The sequence below is a fragment of the Micromys minutus genome, assembly GCF_963924665.1.
Source record: "Micromys minutus genome assembly, chromosome: 3".
Lineage (NCBI taxonomy): Eukaryota > Metazoa > Chordata > Mammalia > Rodentia > Muridae > Micromys > Micromys minutus.
In genome coordinates, this window is record NC_137972.1 from 24,465,736 (window position 1) to 24,485,624 (window position 19,889).

The 19,889-nt window shown below is 44.7% G+C and overlaps 1 protein-coding gene and 1 pseudogene across 2 annotated transcripts; one reads left to right on the plus strand and one right to left on the minus strand.

Moving 5' to 3' along the window:
* Window positions 1-7,953: 7,953 nt before the first annotated feature.
* On the minus strand, window positions 7,954-10,461 carry LOC308418855 (large ribosomal subunit protein uL11-like; annotated as a pseudogene). The gene is made up of 2 exons: window positions 10,394-10,461; window positions 7,954-8,514 (listed from the first exon to the last, which is right to left on the minus strand). The product of its transcript is annotated as a large ribosomal subunit protein uL11-like (transcript).
* A 2,073-nt stretch (window positions 10,462-12,534) lies between these two features.
* Window positions 12,535-16,300, plus strand: GDF3 (growth differentiation factor 3; the record flags this gene model as incomplete). The annotated part of the gene is made up of 2 exons (XM_080914043.1): window positions 12,535-12,805; window positions 15,471-16,300. The coding sequence occupies 2 exons, from the start codon at window positions 12,535-12,537 to the stop codon at window positions 16,298-16,300; spliced, it is 1,101 nt and encodes a 366-aa protein (XP_080770169.1).
* Between the last annotated feature and the right edge of the window lie 3,589 nt (window positions 16,301-19,889).

Below are 19,889 nucleotides of genomic sequence, written 5' to 3' on the forward strand. Positions count from 1 at the left end.
GCAGTCCCCCTCCGACTGCCAGTTAAGTACTAGTTAAGTTAACTAGACCCTTTCCTTTGCCTGCTTCATCTTAAATCTTTGAAAATTATCTCACTTTAAATGCTACAAAATAAAGATGTATTTGTTACACAGGCCTAAATAGATGGATATTTTATGGTATATATATTTAAGCGTGGAATTTAAGGGTCTGTGTAATTGTGGACCATTTCATAGACAATATATTTAATAGTGTCTGTTTGAGACTCTGGAGTCTTGGCTGTTCAGAAATTTGGAAACTCAACTGGGGAGCTCTTCCTGTCTCTGACTTCAAAGTGCTAGGATTATTAAGCTTGCCACACCATCTCCACAACTTTTTAAAGAAACAGACATCCACCCCCCATCTCCCAATTGGTGGCCTGGAATTTTTGTTGTTTGTTTTGTTTATCCAAACAGGGCAGACCTGGCTGCCCAGGAACTCCCTGGTGTAGACCAGGCCAGCCTCCAACTCAAATATCTGCCTCCTTCAACCTCTGCACTTTGGAACTTTGAATCCTAAGTCAGTCTACACCGGTGCTGGCATTTCAGGCACGGGAGACACAGCTGGTATAAACATTTCTGAGCATCCGAACTTAACTTTGGTTGAGCATACTGGCTCACACCTGTAATCACAACATCCCAGAGGTTGAGGCAAGAGTTCTAGGTCAGCCAAGGCTACTGTGTGAGACTTTGTCTAGGGGGGAGAAAGCAATTGATAAATAATAAATTTAATTTTATAAAGTGCTATCTCCTCACTCCAAGAATCCCCCTGCCTCTTCCTCCACAGGGCTGGGATCATAGGAGTGCAGTACTATGGGATCAGGATGCTGGCCTTTTTTGTTTTTTTTTTAACTTTATTCTAGTGGTTTTCAGGCAGGGTTTCCTAAAGAATCTAAGGACAGCCCCCCCCTTCACTTTCTTTGACCTGCAAATTTGAAGCCTGACTGGATCTTGTTAAGATGCAAATTCTCAGACCTGAGGACTTAGACAGGATTCCACAGCAGTTTCAAGAAGCCAATAGATACTTCCCCCCTGTCCTGGAGTTTTAGGAGAGTACATACTGCTTTTATAGCACCTTGGACCTGTTTGATTTACTCCCAACTGTTGTTACCCTAAGGCTTTCTTTCACTTCAGACTCTGAGAATTCCACTGCAGAAGTTAGAGAAAATCCAACAGACCTTGCTAGTGGACTCTTGAGGCTCAGTGGTATAGAGCTTGTCCAGTAGGCTTGAGTTTCTGGTCCCAGCCCCGCAAAAGTAATCAAGCAAACGAACACCCTTCAGCTGTCATAACCTGTCCAACTTGTGTAATCTGCATGTTTATATAGCTTTAAAATTACAACTTGGAGAAAGAGAGTGGGTGGGGTGGGGGTGGGTTAGGCTAGGGCAATTTGTGGGATTATACTCTCCTATCCAATGGGGCCCAGAAATCAAACTCAGGTTTACAGTAGCTGGGTTCACCCGCTGACTCCTAGCTCCACTTTTATTTTTCTTGTACAACATATACAACATCATGGGGATGAACCTGCACTTGCTAGATTAACATGTAAAGGCAGTTTTTGTCTATGCTACCAAGAATGCAGAGGAGAAAAGCTAAGGTCCTACACTTTTGTCTCTTGTGAGCTCATACATTTAAAAAAATTTTTAATTTATGTATCTGTATGGATGTATGTATATGTGAGTGTATGGATTTTGTGTATGGAGTCAGGAAAGGGTTTCCCATCTCTAGCTAGAGTTTCGGGGATTAGAGCCCCTGCCCTCTGTGCATTAAGCACTAAGCCCATTGCTGTTCTCATCTTGCAGATTTGGGGGGTTGGTAAAGATATTTTACTATAGGGTAAAGCATGGGAGGCTAAGGGAAAGACACTGGAGAGTTTTGTGTTTTTCTCGGAGGCCGTCTTCTGTCATTGGTCCTGATTGAAGAAGGTACAGACCATGGTGATGGAGAAGGCTGAGCAAGGCTGTGGGGGCACAGGCTGAGAAGCCTCACATCTAGCAAACCAGGACACAGAGCACAGGGAATTTCTAAGACTCTACTTTTCTGAGACTAGGTCTCCTGTAACTCATGCTGGATGGCACTGAGAACAACCTTGGTCGTCTGGTCCTCCCCAGTACAGGGATTACAAGCAGCAAGCCACCAAGATATAGTTACTATTTTGTTGTTTTGTTTTGAGACGGAGTCTCACCATACCTAGCTAGTCCTGGCTGGCCTAGAGCTCACAGAGATCTGATTGCCTCTGCCTCCCCAGTGCTGAACATAAAGGCATGGACCACACCTGGCCAAGTTACTCTTATCTAAAGAAGTATTTAAGGAATTATTCTTATCTAAGGAAATTTTCTTTAGTAAATAAAGGGAAGGCAGATGGTAGTTTTTGAAGGAGGTGACTAGACAGTAAGATAGAAATGGAGAGATGGTTAGGTACTTAGGAGCATTTGTTACTCTTCCAAGAGAATCTGGCTTAGGCTCCCAGAATGGTGGCTCACAATCAAGTAGGACAATTGTAGAGGATCTAATGGTCTCTTCTGACTCCTCAAGCACCAAGCACAAAATCAGGAGTTCACTATGTAGACCAGGCTAGCCTGAATCTCAAACAGCCACCTGGTAAGCCTTGGAGCTAAAGGAGTGTGACATCACATACAGCCCAAGGGTCAAAGAAGTCTTAAGGTGGGTCTAGGGAGAGACAGAACAGTCCCTAATTTTGTCCTTTAAAAAGTCCTCCCATCAGAGTTTACACTTCAGATAAGATGAAGGTTAAATTCATTGGTCACATGCAAGATTCTTCGTTATGTCCACATTCTAATTTGAAATGTCCCATTTTTTAAAAAAGATTATAGTCTCTATGTAGATCTTATTTTTTCTGTTTTCATAAAATTTTTCTCCAAATAATTTTTATTGGATATTCTCTGCATTTACATTTCACATGTTATCCTTTTCCCACAATCCCATTCCCCCTCCTACTGCCTCGATGAAGGTGCTCCCTCTCCTACCTCAGCACCTGGTCATTCCCCTATGCTGGGAAAAAGGAGCCCTCCCTGGACTAAAGGCCTCTCCTCCCATTGATGTCAGAAAAGGCTGTTATGTAGATCATTTTTACCGTGGGTTTGTTAACTTAGCTGAGGAAAGATTAAACCAGATTTCATGGTTTAGCATTTCCTTCCCCTTCACTTGGATTTGGTGAACCAGTTTTTTCCTTCCATGTAACTAAACTACAGTATCCCTTAGGAATATCAATGGCTGCTAGTGTCTTGCAAACCGCCTCACTATTCCTGAGCCATGCAGCCTCCCAAATCTCTCCATTGCTCAGTTCTCCTCTGCCCTCTTTGCCATGCCCTGACCAAAGCGCCCTCATATAACCAGCGCACACACTAGGAGAGTGATCATCTGTGAGTGTTAAACCCAACAGAGGCAGCCAGTTTCAGACCCCAGCTGGCCACCATCTCTGAATGCTGCCCTATTGCTTTGTTGGCTTTTGAATTGTTTCTGAGGCAGGTCCTTGCTATGTGATCTAGGTTAGATTTGAACCCTTGATCTTCATGCAGACTTGGGATTATACAAGTGCACCAGGCCTGTTTTTCCTGTTGCGTTACCATCTGACTGCATTTCCAGGTTCAATCTCTCACCCACAGGCACCATGACAGTTTAGAGTTTCCATGGTGACCCTGGGACCTGGATCAACTCTTGCAGCCATAAGGCTTCTTCCTGGAAAAGTCACCTTCTACACAGGTGACCCCCCCCCACTTCCTTCTTCACCTGAGGCAGGGATAGGGTCGATGGAAGGGGTGGGAGGAAGGTGTGGCCTGCCTGACAGCCTGACTTCTCTTCATCAGCTACTGAATGAGCTCCTCCTCAGACTAAAAGATTCCGGGTGTTATTGGCTCTGCTCTTTGAAATTAAAAGGCCAAGATCTGGTTGGAAACTGCTTCACAACTTTATATTTGAAGAAGTCAGATTATTTTCCTTAAGGCAATCTCACTATGTAGCCCTGGAACTCACCGTGTAGACCGGGTTGGTCTTAAATTGTCCACCTTTGCCACCCTGAGTACTGGGATTAAAGCATGTGTCTCGGTGGCCAGCCCGGAACTCAGATTCTGACTGGAGTTGCCCATCTGTGTTCCCCTCTCAACAGTACCAGAACCATATTTATAATTATAGTAATTGCTACTTACTTACATTGTGTGTGTGTGTGTTTTTTCTTTTTAGCTTTGGGCTTTTTGAGACAGGGTCTTCTTATGTAGCTCTTGCCAACCTTAACCTGCCAGCAATTTGTCTTTAATCCCAGCACTCAGGAGGCAGAGGCAGATGGGTCTCTCCGTGAGTTCAAGCACAGTCTGGTCTACAAAGTGAGTTCCTGTCTTCTCCTAACGGCCTTTAGACGAAGATGTAGATAGAAGTCTCAGCTCCTCCTGTGCCAAGCCTGCTTGGACACTGCCATGCTCCCGCCTTGATGATAACGAACTGAACTTTGTAAGCTAGCCCAATTAAATGTTGTCCGTGTAAGACCTGCCTTGGTCACAATGTCTGTTCACAGAAAACTCTAAGACAGAAGCCACTGAAGTGGAATACCCCATCAACTGTTCTATGTGCCACGAGTTTGCTGAGACCTAGCCAGCAGGTCCTCAGAGTCTATTCTACACCTTTTTCCTAGGCTGCGGTTTAACACAATACAAAAGTGCTTGCCTGAAGCTAAGGCCTGGCTTTCATCTCTAAACAACATAAGAACACAAAGACAAACAAACCCCTCCCTCTTAATTCTGAGGTTACCCTGTGGAGAATTCTTTTAAAAAACCATTCTTTTGAAACACAATGACCATCCTCAACACAGTCTACAACCCCAGTGCTTTTCGGGAAGAGGCTGGGCAGTCTGCAGCTTAAGGTTACCCTTGGTTACATGAAATTTAAATAGCCCCTAAGAAACTACTTCTAGGGGCTAGAATGATGGCTCAGCAATTGTTTTGGAGAGGACAGGGGTTTGGTTTCCAGCACCCACTCAGAGCTGGCTGTAATTGCAGTTCCAGGGGGTCTAGTGCCCTACTCTGGCCCCCTTGGGCACCCACACAGATTTGCATACAGACACACTTGAGTAAAATATAAAAAAAAAAAAAAAAAAAAAAAAAAAAAAAAAAAACACCTAGGTGTAGTTAGGCGAGATTAGATGTGTGTGCACTCTGGAAGCAGAGGCAATTGGCTCTCAGTGGGTGTAGGGGCCTCCAGGGGAACCAGGCAGATGTCTTTGCAAAACCATGGGCTGTTCTTTCAGAGGACTAAGGTGCAGTTCACAATCTTCTGTAACTCCAGTTTCAGGGGGTATAATGCCCTCTTCCAGGATCTATAGGCTCTGTATACATATGGTACTTAGACATATTTGCAAGCAAAGCAAACACCTATACACATAAAATAAATGCCATCCATGATGGCTCTTGCCTTTAACTCTAGCACTCGGGAGAGGCAGGAGGATTGCTATGAGTTCAAGACCAGTCTGTTTTACAGAGTCCCAGTATAGCCAGGACTACACAGAGAAATCCTGACTCAAAACAAAACAAATAAACAAAAACTCTAAATTGAATGCTCTCTACCAACCACTGGACTGAAAAAGGGGGTCCTTAGAAAAAGGACTGAGGAGCTGAAGGGGTTTTCAACCCTATTAGGAAGAACAATAATATCAACCAACCCGATGCCCAGAGCTCCCAGAGACTAAACCATCAAAGAGTACACATGGAAGGACCCATGGCTCCATATGTAGCAGATATGCCACGTATGTGGCAGAGGGTGGCCTTGTCAGGCATCAATGAGAGAAGAGGCCCCTGGCCCTGTGAAGGCTCAATGCTCCAGTGTAGGGGATGTCAGGTCGGTGAGATGGGAGGAAATGGGTGGGTGGGAGAACACTCTCATAGAAGCAGGGGATGGGGGGAAGGGATGGGAGATTCCAGAGGGGAAACTGGGAAATGGGATAACATTCGAAATGTAAGTAAGGAAAATATCCAATAAATTTTTTTTTTTAAAAAAAAAACTTTTTTCTCAAGTTTCTGAATGAATCTTTTAATTGGTAGTGTGAGGCATTAGTTTAGAAATAGCCCAGGTTTTTTTGTTTTTAAGGATAGAAAGAAGAGAGAGGAAGAGGAAAGGAAGGAGGAAAGGGTAAAGGAAAGAAGGAAGGACCACAGTCACTAGAATAGACCAGGAATGTCATTCTGCACATAACAATAAAATTGCCAGGCTTTCCCAGGTGCCAAGAGAAGATGAATAAAGAGGAACAGGGGCCTGCGCAGGTGCAAGTGGGGGTTACAGGTGCAGGTGCAGTGTACAGGTGCAGGGTTCAGGTGCAGGTAAACGTAGCCCCACACACCTATGATCCCAGCAACTCAGGAAGCCAAGGCAGGGGGAGGGCTGCTGAAGTTGGAGGTCTCTCTTTGGTCAACACAGGGCTTTCCAGGACAGTCTGTACTACATAGTAACAAGCTGATTCAAAAAACAGAAAGCCCAGAAAACCACACAATACACAATCCTGATCAATAGGGGGTCAGCTGGGTAAATTATTGAACAGAACAGGAAATTGCTCTTAAAGGTAATTAATCACAGCTGAGGGTGTGAGTCTCACACAGAAGTTGGGGGAAAAAAAAGAAAATCAAAACACCACTGTAGCTGAGAGGTGCGGGCACACGCCTTTAGTGCCAGCACTGGGGACCCAAGTCTTGAAAACATGAACAAACAAAAAAACCCTGTGGTCTTTTATTTGTATGTTCATTTAAATTTTTTTGGTTTTATTTCATTTGGTTCAGTTTGTTTTTTTAGAGACAGAATTCTCTATATAACCCTGGCTATCCTGGAACTCCTCACTGTGTAGACCAGGCTGGCCTCAAAGTCACAGAAATCTGCTTGCCTCAGCCTCCTAAATGCTGGGATTAAAAAGTGTGCATGACCACTGCCCCAGGCTCATTTAAACATTTTAAAGACAATTCCCACTTATCCTAGCTAGCCTCCAGGTTATAGGTGGGGAGGAAGACCTTGAACAAAACAGCAATTTTAAAAAATCTTTATGTTGTTCTTGTTGTTGACTGTGAGTCTCTCTAAATAGACCAGGCTGGCCTTGAACCCAGAGATCCTGCTCCTCCACCGATCCTAGAGCTGGTGTTAAAGGCTTGTGGCACCACCCTAGCATATTTATTTTAAACTTTTTATAAGACTGGAGAGAGAGGTTAGTGGATCAAAGCACTTATACTACCAAGCCTGACACCAGAGTCTCATTGCTGGAGCTCACATAGTGGAAGGCAAAAGGGCACACACACACACACACACACACGTACATACACCCATGCAGACACACACATCACACACAAATGTAATTAAATTAGCTGACATAGTAAGCGAGTTGAAGCACAGGAGAGGGGATTGTTATAGAATGGGTTATATTTAAGAAAGTGTCTTTCTTCAGCCTGCAGCAATTAACTGTTTACATACCATCAGGAATGTGAAAGCCAGGTGGGTATTCCACTTAGTTACAATACCAACCTACATACAATTTAAAGAAAACTTTATTTTATATGCATAGTTGTTTTTTGTGCCGTGCCTTCTGAATCTGGAATGACAGACAGTTTTCAGTTACTATATAGATGCAGGAAACTGGATCCAAGTCCTCATCAAGAGCAGAAAGTGCTCTTTCTAAAAATTAATTTATGGGCTGGAGAGATGGCTCAGAGAGTGGTTAAGAGCACTGACTGCTCTTCCAGAGGTCCTGAGTTCAATTCCCAGCAACCACAGGGTGGCTCACAACCATCTGTAATGAGATCTGATGCCCTCTTGTGGTGTATCTGAAGACAGCAACACTGTACTCATACACAAAATAAACAAATCTTTAAAAATAAATAAAAATTAATTTAATTATTTATTATTAATTTATTTTTATCAGATAAGTCTTTTATTGAAATATTTTCTTGTTACTTCTTAACTAGCCGGGCACTCCATTGCACCACTGTTGATGTCATCTGTGACGTCATGAGGTTGGTGGCGGCCATCCACATTGCATCCCACAGACTGTGCAGTCCCCAGGATCTCCTTGATAGTTTCAGAAAGCTCTCTGGCCAAGGAATGGTGTCGCCTCTGCTGGGCAATGTTAACAATCTCATCAAAAGTGATGTTTCCACTGTTTGATATTTTTCCGTTTCTTCCTGTCTCTTGGTGGCTCCTTGAGGGCTTTGATGATCAGGGCAGAGGCAGAGGGCACCACTCTGGGCCTGTCTGTTCTGGATGGTCAGTTTCACTGTAATCCTGAGGCCTTTCCAGTCCCCGGTAGCCTCGGCAATGTCATCACCGACTTTCTTTAGAGACAGACCCAAAGGACTGATCTTAGGGGTCAAGGCGAATGTGGCGCCGACCTCACCTCCGGTGCACCTCAAATACACGACTTTGATCTCGTTGGGGTCGAACTTGGGCGGCGTGGTGGAGGCGGCTGGTGTTGAATGAGCCCGGATTTGGGACGACCGAAGAAAGTTGTACAGTTGCCTCCTCCGAACAGAAAGCCAAAAAGCTTATTGTTACTTTTAATGCGTATGAGTGTTTTGCCTGAACCTGTACCATGTGCATGTAGTTCCCACAACTCGCAGAAGAGGGCACCAGATCCCCTAGAACTGGAGTCCCTGTTGCGAGCCAACACGTGGGTGTTGGGAATTGAATACAATCCTCAGTAAAAACAACAAATGCTCTAAACAACTGAGCCATTTCTCCAGCCGCGGCTTGAAGTGTCTTTATGATTGTTTTGAGATAGGTTCTTTTGGTGGCTGGCCTTGAATTTGTCTAGTTTTAAATTCCTGAACTGTCTTTCCTCTATTCTCCTAAATGCTGGATTACAAGCCTTCCACCTCACTCACAGTTTTAAAAAAAGAAAAGAAAAAGAAAAAAGTAATAGAAGAAAACAGGCAACAGAATTTCTAAAAAAACAATATAAATAAATAAATAAATAAATAAACCCTGATATGAGAGTGCAGTCCGGTAATCCCAGTATTCTAGACTTGAGGCATTAGTATCTTGAGTTCTAGGGCAGCCTCGACTACTTAGAGAAACAATAAACAAAGGAACCTGAGTGAGGTGGCATCAGGGCACCAGGAGAGGGGACACTTGAATGTTGTCAGTGGGATCCACAGTGCCTACCAACTGGGGTTCTGATCTCTGAGGGATGCTGTTTGAGAGAAAGTCGTCAAGCACAGAGAGGCCACAGGCAGGCTCTGTAGTTGATCGTCTCCCAGGCTCAGAGGGAAGAAAAAGCTGCAAACATTCTGAGGAAGGAAGAAGTATTTTCAATCCCAAGACCTTTGAGCTCACTCAGCGAGAGGGCTGAGGTGAAAGAAGCTCATAGAACAGCAGCTCAGCCAGGATCACCTGAGCTTACCCACTCACAACCCCGGGAGGTCAGAAGTGAGGCCAGGTTAGGGGCTGGAGGCCGGACAGGAACCCTGATGCACCGCTGAAGAAGTACTATTCTGTTCTGTGACCAGAAATCGGAAGTATTAAAGGCAGCATCTTTTCCCCTTTCAAGGGAAACACATTCTTACAATAGAGTGAAATAGTTCAAAATGCTAACGTCCCAGTTTCAAGAACCATGAGCAGTGTCTTGGGGACGGACAAACCAGTTACTTTTGGCAGTAAAAGCAGTCAGACCTAGGACCTCGTGTGTACCAGACAAACCCTCTACCGTGGAATTAACTGCCTGGCAGTTTAAACGAGTCAGCCTTTCAATAGGGTTTGAGAGTCTTTCTACTCAGGTTTTTATTTTACTTTTTTAGGTTGGGGTGGGGGTGGGGGGGGGTCAAAGTCAAAAATTCCCTGGGGTGGCAGAGATGAGAGCATCACCAGAAGTCGGAAGCTAACCTGGACCACACTGAAAGTTCCAGGAAGGTGCTGGGGAGATGACCCAAGGTTAAGAGCACGTGTTCTTGAAGACCCCATTTAGTTCCCAGAACCTGCAAGGTGGTTTACAATCATCCACAACTCTGGTTCCAAGCATTTGAGGTTTCTTTTACCTTTTTTCGCATATACATATAGGCGTACACATACACATACATAAAATAAACAAGTCTTGAAGCCTTGGCTATGTAAGGAGATCCTCTCTAAAAAACAAAACAAAATAAAAAACCGGGGCACACCTTTATTCCCAGCACTCAGGAGGCAAGGGCAGGCAGATCTTTGTGAGTTCAAGGGCAGCCTGATTTACAAAGGACAGCCAGAGCTGTTAGAGAGAAACCCAGTTTTGAAACAAAACAAACAAACAAAAAAAACCCACCAACCAAACAAAACAGCAGCAACACCCTTAAATATATGCTTTGCTGTGTTGAGACTGAGTTCACTGGCCTGGAACGTGCTAGGTAGCAGAGGATAGCCTTGAACTCACGATTTGCCTGCCTGAGCCTCCCGAGTGTTGGGATTGCTGGTGTGGCACAGTATCTGGTTCTCCCACATGCTGAGTCCACACCTCCCCTTTACCCTGTCAATCATTCCATGCATTTCCACACAGAGTTCCTTCGGGCAGAGTGAGTTCCAACCTGCAGACCTCAGACTGAGCCCCCCAACAGGTTTCCGAGGCAAATTGATTGGTTCTAGCTTTAGTAGAGACAAAATTTGGTGAGAAGTGAACATTTTGATGCGGCACAGGTGACATGGGACCAGAGCTCACCCCAGGACTGTAATACTAGAAAAGGAAAGTAGGACTTCTCGTTGGATCGATTGAGACAAGGTCTCATTCTGCAGCCTAGGCTACAAGAAGCTTAGTAGCTCAGATAAGTTTTGAGGTTCTTACCCTCCTGCTTCAGCCTCCTGAGCAGCTGGAATTGTAGGACTGTTAAGGAAGGAGTATTACCTATAACTAGGATTTTGACTCCCCTGGGAAAAATAACAACCCCACTCCCACCTCCAGACTGGTCTCAAAGTAGCTCAAGCTAGCTTCAAACTTGCTATATGATTAATGTTGGTTTTATATTCTTTCGTTTTTAAGGATTACTTATTTTAGGTATATGAGTACATTATAGCTGTCCTCAGACACACCAGAAGAGGGCATCAGCCACCATGTGGTTGCTAGAAATTGAACCCAGGACCTCTGGAAGAGCAGTCAGTGCTCTTAACCACCGAGCCATCTCTCCTGTCTTACATTCTTATTCTCCTAACTTGGCTTCCTGAGTGCAGGGATAATGGGTTTGTAATTACATCCTGCAAGATACCATTTCTGAAAGAAAGAAAGAAAGAAAGAAAGAAAGAAAGAAAGAAAGAAAGAAAAGAAAGAAAGGAAGGAAGAAAGGAAGGAAGAATGGAAGGAAGAAAGAAAAGAAAGGAAGAGAGAAAGAGGAAGAAGAGAAAGCAAGCAAGCAATCAAGAAAGGAAAGAAGGAAGGAAGGAAGAGAGGGAGGGAGGGACAGACGGACAGAGGAAGTTTGATTATAAGGCTATAAGTGGGTAGACTGCTTGCCGTGTTTTCAGTCCTGAGTAGCATACCATGTACCTTATCCAATCTCACTGGGAGTGATATGTCGGCTAGATTAGAAGTTCAAACTTGGGTGAGCAAGATACCTCAGTGGGTAAAGGAGCTTGCCACCAAACCTGATACCCCGATTTCAACTCCTGAGACCCATTTGGAAGGAGAGACCAACTCCTGCAAATTGTCCTTGTGAGCTCCACCCCTGTACTGTGGCAAGCATACCCCACTCATAGGCACAATAAACAAACCAAAGTATTGTTAAAAGAGAAAATAAGTTGACACATGAGACCCCGTTTCAAAATTACAAATATAATAAAGTTTTTTTAAAAAAGATTTATTTATTTCATGTATGTGAGTAAACTGTACAGTCTCCAGACACACCAGAAGAGTAAGGGCATCAGATCCCATTACAGATGGTTGTAAGCTAACATGTGGTTGCTGGGTATTGACCTTTGGAAGAGCAGTCAGTGCTCTTAACCGCTGAGTCATATCTCCAGCCCACAAATATAATAAATTATTCTTTACTATGCTCCCAGAAGCTATCTCAGACACATTTTTTAAAGAGATTTATTTATTTAATGAGAGTACACTATAGCTGTCTTCAGACACACCGGAAGAGGGCATCAGATCCCATTACAGATATTTGTGAGCCACCACGTGGTTGCTGGGATTTGAACTCAGGACCTCTGGAAGAGCAGTCACCCTTAACCACTGAGCCATCTCTCCAGCCCCTCCCAGACACATCAATGTCTGTGTGTTGAATAAGTGTGTCTCCCTTTCCACTCACCCTGTACACTGCTGATCAACCCGTGGGTACTATTTTACTCCCCTGGGAGAGTAGAGCAAGAGATGGAGCAAACACACACACACACACACACACACACACACACACACACACACACACACACACACGCCCCATTTGTCTTTTCACATCGAATTGCCTCTGAGGAGCTGGGAAGAGTGCAATTCAGACTTGATTACCTCCCAAATTCCTGAGCTGAGCAGCAGAGGCTAGACCGCTGAGCTGCGCTCCCCAGAGGCTGCACTACCTCACTCAGTCGGCCATGCAGCCTTCCCAAAGGCTTCCGACTCTTGGCTTCTTTCTGTTAATCCTGGGCTGGGGGCAGACGTCCGAGTTTCAAGACTATGACTTTTTGCAGTTTCTGGGCTTAGAACAAGCGCCTTCACCTCACACGTTCCAACCGGTGCCTCACATCTTAAGGAAAATCATCCGGGCTCGGGAGGCTGCTGCGGCCAGCGGGACCTCCCAGGACTTATGCTACGTGAAAGAGCTGGGTGTCCGTGGGAATCTGCTTCGGCTTCTCCCAGACCAGGGTAAGGAACCCGAGGGTTTATCAGAGAAAAATCTCTAGTGGGTGATGTGGAGCGGGGAGGAGGGGACAGACGGGTGTCATGGCTGGCGGGAGACTGAGCTAGGATCTTGCACATTCTGTCTCGGTTCCAAGATCAACCCCAGAGCAAGGCACATGTTCCTTTCACCTCTCTCCATGCTAGTCTGCCGCTGTGCCGGCTTAACAGCGTTAAATTTACCGTTAAGAGAGTGGGTTTAGACAGTAGGTCAGCGTTCCGAGAGCTACACAATAATCACGCCTTGGGTGAGACCGAATTCAGCCGCCCCCCACCACCTCCCTTCTCCTGCTTACTCTCTCCCTGTTTTTAATATGTGTTTGTGTGTGCCTTTCCTGAGAGACCCGAGGAGGTGTCAGATCCCCTGAAGCTTAAGTTACAGGAGGTTGTGCGCTGCCCAACCACATGGTTGCTCCGAGCTGAGCTCTGGTCCTCTTACGCATTCCGCCATCTTTCTTTCCGTCCTCTCTGTGTTACTTCTGTTAGATGCAAAAAGCACGTCTTGATTTCAATTAATTAAGGTCTCTTTGTGTAGCCCTGGTTGTCTTGGAACTTACTACGTAGATCATAGAGAAAGAGCCACCTGCCTCTGCGTCCCAAGTACGGAGAGCTGGGACTAAAAGCCAGCACATCTCTTGATTTTATTTATCTATGTATTTATATTTCCTTAATTATTTTTATTTATTTTTCTTTGCTTCTTCAACACAGGGTTTCTCTGGGTAGCCCTGGCTGTCCTGGAGATCCCTTTCTAGACCAGCATGTCCTTGGGTTCATGAGACACCCCCGCCTCTGCTTCCCAGGTGCTGGGATTAAAGGCATGCGCCATCACGCATGACTTTTTAAAAATACAGACCAATGGTATTCATCTAAGCTACAGTTACACTATCATTAAAAAAAAAAAAAGTCCGAGGGATTAACATCCATAGTTTTTCATACGGATCGACTACCAAATTGCACAAGCCGCCAGTTCTCAGTTTTAAAAGCAGGCTCCTCTAGCCTTAGACTGAGTCCTTCCTTTCCCTCCTGGATTCTTATTCAAAGCTGCAGCATCCACATTCCTGCATTTGGCATTCAGATGCATAGTCTTTCTAGTAACTTTTTTTTTTCTTGGCTTGGGTGGGTTTTTTTTTTTTTTTTTTTTTTTTTTTTTTTTTTTTTTTTTTTTTTTTTTTTGTTTTGTTTTTTTGGTTTTGGTTTGTTTTGATTTTTTTTTGTTTGTTTGTTTTGGTTTGTTTTGTGATGCTGCACTGGTCTCTTGCCCTATCTCCAGCTCAGACTGGCCACACGGTTTCCAGTCACGCTCCTGCTTCAGTTTCCCAAGGGTTGAGGTTATAAAGAGAAGATGAAGAAAGGACTTGGAGATTTGTCCCTGGAACCCTTAACGCACACTTACCAGAAGTTGGATTAGGAATGGCGGTGAGAGGGCAAACAGTATGGAAAGTCTACTCTGTTTCAGAGTTGCAGATGGCTGTGGTAGTGTGCACTTTTAATTCCAGCACTCAGGAGGCAGAGGCGGGTGGATCTCTTGAGTTTGAGGCCAGCCTGGTCTTACAGCCCAAGTACCAGGACAGCCAGGGCTGTTTACACAGAGAAACCCTGTCTCATAGACCAACACCCCCCCCCCAAGAAAAACACCCAAATTTCTAGGACACTCCTGTAGCCCCAGCATTACATGGCTCTCTGAGTTCAAAGTCAGTCTGGTCTATTGCCAAGGCTAGACAGAGAAACCCTGTCTGGGGATAAGGAGAGGAAGACTTTTTAGAAGAGGATTAGTTAAAAAGAAGTAAATGTCTAAGATTGGTCTGAAGAGGAAGCGGATACTGAACCTCCAACTCAGATGTTTGTTACAATGAAAGGGTCTCAAAGTCATGGGGCGGAGGCAGAGCTGGAGGTGTGAATGTGTGTGTGTGTGTGTGTGTGTCTGTGTGTGTGTGTGTTGGGGGGTGCTGGGGATTGCCTAGTGCCCATGAAGTTCTGGGTTTGAGCTCCAGCATAGCACAAACCAGATGTATAGAAATAGATTTGCAATCTCAGAACTTTGAAAGGAGAGGCAGGGGGATCAGAAGTTTAAAGCCATCCTTGGATACATAATGAATTCAAGGCTAGAAGAGACCTTGTCTTAAAAAAAAAAAAAAAAAACCAACAACAACAACAACAGAAATACCCCACAAATACAGCCCCTCCAAAAATACATACATACATACATACATACATACATACATACATACATACATACATACATCAGAAAGTTGGGTCTGGGGAGATGGCTTAGTCAGTGAAGCGATAACCTTATTTACAAACATGAAGTTCAGCAGCCAAGTAGGTGCTACATGCCCTCCTGTAACCCCATCATTCTGGGGCACAGACAGACAGGTCCCTGGGGTTCACTGGCCAGCCAGTTTAGCCAAATCGATGAGTCCCAGGTCAATGAGAATTCTTTATGTAAGAAAACTAAGGTAGACAACTCCTGAGGGGTAGCACACATCTAGACTTGAATAAGGACTGGGGTATCTTCCTCCTGAAAGGGAGCGTTTGACTAGAGCTCAGGGCTGTGCACTGTACACCCAAGCGCATGTGGGTCAGAAGTAGAAACATTTGTATCGACTCTCGAATGTTTCCTTTTTGCTTCTAGGTTTTTTCCTAAACACACAGAAACCTTCCCAAGATGGTTCCTGTCTACAGAAGGTCCTCTGTTTTAACTTGTCTGCCATCAAAGAAAAGGGAAAGTTGACCATGGCCCAGCTGATTCTAGACTTGGGGCCCAGGTCCTACTATAACCTGCAACCAGAACTGGTGGTGTCTCTGTCTGTGGTTCAGGATCGCGGTGTGCGGGGGCAATCCCACTCCAAGCTGGGAAGATGGCTTGCTCAGAAGTCTGTCCCAGGACCCCAAGGTCTCCTTCAGTTCAACCTGCAGGGTGTAGTTAAGAACTGGAACAGCAACAAACTGAAGAATTTGAACTTATTCTTAGAGATTCTGGTCAAAAAGGACAGATACTCTGGGGTAAATGTCCGGCGTGAGAACCCCTGTGACCGTCTGATACGCTCTCTCCATGCCTCCCTGCTGGTGGTGACCCTCAACCTTAAACACTGTCATCCTCCTTCCAGAAAAAGGAGGGCGGCCATCCCTGTCCCCAAGGGTCTTTGTAAGAACCCCTGCCATCGTCATCAGCTGTTCGTCAACTTCCAGGACCTGGGTTGGCACAAGTGGGTCATTGCCCCTAAGGGTTTCATGGCTAATTACTGTCATGGAGATTGCCCCTTCTCAATGACCACATATGTGAATAGTTCCAATTATGCGTTCATGCAGGCTCTGATGCATATGGTTGACCCCAAGGTCCCCAAGGCTGTCTGTATCCCCACCAAGCTGTCTCCAATCTCCATGCTCTATCAAGACAACGATAAGAACGTCATCCTCCGACATTATGAAGACATGGTAGTGGATGAGTGTGGGTGTGGGTAGAGTATCAGGAACAGGATAGCAGTGTTCTTGGGTAAACCTTTCAATAAAACTACCATTCCTGCCTTATGGTCTCTTGAATTGGACATCATCATGTTTAATGATCTTGGCTCATTTGTGCCCTAATGCATTCACTATGCACAACATGGTAGGCTTCCTGTTGTTTGAAACCTGGTCTCATTGTGTGTCCTCTGCTGGCCTTGAACTCACAGCAGTCCTCTTTCCTCTACCTTCTGTGTGCTGGGATTACAGCTGTATGCCACCCGGGACGAATCACTTTTTGGTTTTTATGAAATAGGGTTTCTATGTACACCAGGCTGTCCTATAACTAGGTAGACCAGGCTAGTCTCAAACTTACAAAAGATCAAACTACCTCTGCTTCCTGAATCCTAGGACTAAAGGCCTGCACTGTACCATATGCATATACAATTATGTACCTTAAAATTTTTTAATTATTTTGAGAAAATATAACATAGAAAAACTTAAGCGATTTAAAAAAAAATTATTACATATAAGTACATTGTAGCTGTCTTTAGACACACCAGAGGAGGGCATCAGATCTCATTACAGATGGTTGTGAGCCACAATGTGGTTGCTGGGATTTAAACTCAGGACCTCTGGAAGAGCAGTCAGTGCTCTTAACCATTAAGACATCTCTCCAACCCCTTGAGTGATTTTTAAAAATGTGTGTTTACTCATTTTATATGTGGGCGCTTGTGTAAGTGCACAGTGTACATGCAAGAGCCCATGGTGGCCAGAAGAGAGAGTCAGATCCCCTGAAGTTACAGGTCATGAGTCTCCATGTGGACGCTCAAAGTGGCTCCTCCGACAAGAGCAGTCAGTGCTCTTAATTGCTGAGCCATTTCTTTAACCCCAGATCTTTCATAAGATCTTATAGCTTAGATTACTTGCTTTCTTCACTGTAGAATCGTGAGTTTTTCCAGTGTTCTGTTTTTCTTGAGATAGAGATTGGAATACTGCTCTTCCTCAGAGATCCCTTTGGACTGGAGAGATGGCTCAGTGGTTAAGAGCACTGACTGTTCTTCCACAGGTCCTGAGTTCAAATCTCCAACAACCACATGATGGCTCACAACCATCTGTCATGGGATCTGATGTCCTTTTCTGGTGTGTCTGACAGCTACAGTGTACTCACATCAATACTTTTTTAAAAAGCTCCCTTTGTTTGTAGTACAAGAGGAGTTCTGAACTGTAGACACTGCAGTGCCCACTTCCACGATGGCTTTCGGGTGTGCACCACCACACCCAGAGGTTCCTTTTGTCTTGGTTTTCTTGAGATAAATTTCATTCTCTAGTCTAAACTGGTCTCCAAGCCTCTGGGATGCTGAAAATGGTTGTAGGCATAAGCAACCATCCTGGTTTTAGAATTTTCTTTTTGCCAGGCTGAGGTGGTGTATGCCTTCAATCCCAGCACTCAGGAGGCAGAGGCAGGAGGATCTCTGTGAGTTCTAGGTCATTCTGGTCTACAGAGATAGTTCCAGGACAGCCATGGCCACACAGAGAAACTGTCTCAACAAACCAAAAGTCTCATTTACCCCAGATTAGTTTAAGACTTCCTTAAATAGCCTGGAAAGGGTGACCTTGAACTTGTAACAGTCCTGCCTGCACCTCAGAAGTGTTGCAATTATGGCCACATGCCACCATACTTGACTTGTGCCCTGGGGACTACACTAGGCCCATTCGCTACCAACTGAGTTACAGCCCCAGTCCTCTGGCTTTTGGTTGTTTTTTAATACAGAGTCTTATATAATTTACTGACCTTGAACTTCTTGTCTCTGCCTCCAGAGTGCTCCTAATGCAGACTTATGTCACCACACCTAATGTTTTGTTTTTGTTGTTTGGGGATCTGTTTTATTTTGAGACAGGGTCTTGCTACGTAGCCCCAGCTAGCCTAGAACTTTCTAAGTGGACCAGTCTGGTCTCAAACTCACAGAGTTCCAACTCACAGAGCTCCATGCACTTCTTCCTCCCTGGCAACCACCATCACACCCATACCTACTCTTTTGATACAGGGTCTTACTGTGTAGTGCTGGCTAGAATGGAATTCACATATATAAACCAGACTGGCCTTGAACTTAGGGTGATCTTCCTGCCGCTGCCTTCAGAGGGTGAGTTCTGGGATGTTAGGCATGGGCCACCAAGAGTTCATTTACTTATTTTTTGCAGTTGTGCTGGAGGTCAAACCGAAAGCCTTAAGAAGCAATCGAGGGCTCCATTACTGAGCTATGTCCTAAGACCTGGGCTCATTTTTTTAACCTCAAGTGTGTGCCCAAAACTTAGTTGATCGAAATTCCTGTTTTTTTTTTTTTCTTAATAAATTTACTTCAACTGAATTATTACCGCAAGATTTTATTAGTGTGTTTAACTAGATACTCAACTATGTGTACATGTGTTTGATGCTTTACTATTTTAAAATTTAGGTAGAGAAATATACTTATTATAAAATAATATATAGAAATGATTTTTTATGTACATTGGCATTTTGACTGTATGTATATATGTCGGTACAAGGGTGTCAAGTCCCTTGGAACAGGAGTTACAGTTATGAGCTACCATGTGGGTGCTGGGAACTGAATCTGGGAGAGCAACCATTGCTCTTGACCACTGAGCCATCTCTCCCGCTCAATACTTTCCTCTTCTAATTAGCTAGACCTGTCAGCTTAGCTCAGTCCAGAGTTTTATCTCGGGGAGTCTCAACGGGGAATTGCCTCCATCAGACTGGCCTTTGGGTTCTATCTGTGGGACATTTTATTGATGATTGATTGACATGGGAGGGCCCAGTCCACTCTGGGCAGTGCAACCCCTGGGCAGGTTGACTGGGTTGTTGTATAAGAAGCAAGCTGAGAGGCTAGAGAGATGGCTCAGTGGTTAAGGGCATGTGCTGCTCTTGCAGAAAACCAGAGCTCAGTTCCCAGCACCCATATCAGGCAGCTGCCTGTACTCTAGTTCCAGTGAATCACCCACCCACCCCCCACACAACTAAAAATAAAATAAATTAGGGAAGAAAGAAAAAAGAAAAGCAGGTTGAACAAGCCACCAGGAACAAGCCAATACTCAGCATTTCTCCAAGGTCTCCCCTTTAGTTTCTGCTTCCTGATCCTCTTTTAAGTTCCTGCTCTGACTTCTCTCAGTGATGGACTGTTCTCTGGGAGGTTTTGGTTGCGTCCCATAAAAGTTGTTAAAAGGTAGGCTGGAGAGAAGGCTCAGCAGCTAAGAGTGACTGTGGCTAAATCCTGGGCACTGGAGTTCAGATCCCAGGACCCACTTAACAAGCCCAGTGTCTACTACAAACAACACTAACTCTCTCTCTCTCTCTCTCTCTCTCTCTCTCTCTCACACACACACACACACACACACACACACAATTGGGTTTTTTATGTGAGAAGACAGGGTTTCGCTGTGTATTCCTGACTTTCCTGGAATTCTCTCAGTAGGTTATGCTGCTCTTGAACTCAGGGATCTGTCTGCTTCTGCCTCCCATGTGCTGGGATCAAAGGTGTGCGCCACTACCGCCTGGTTCAAAAATCAGTCTTTTTACACATCTATAACCCCAACACTTGGGATACACAGGTAG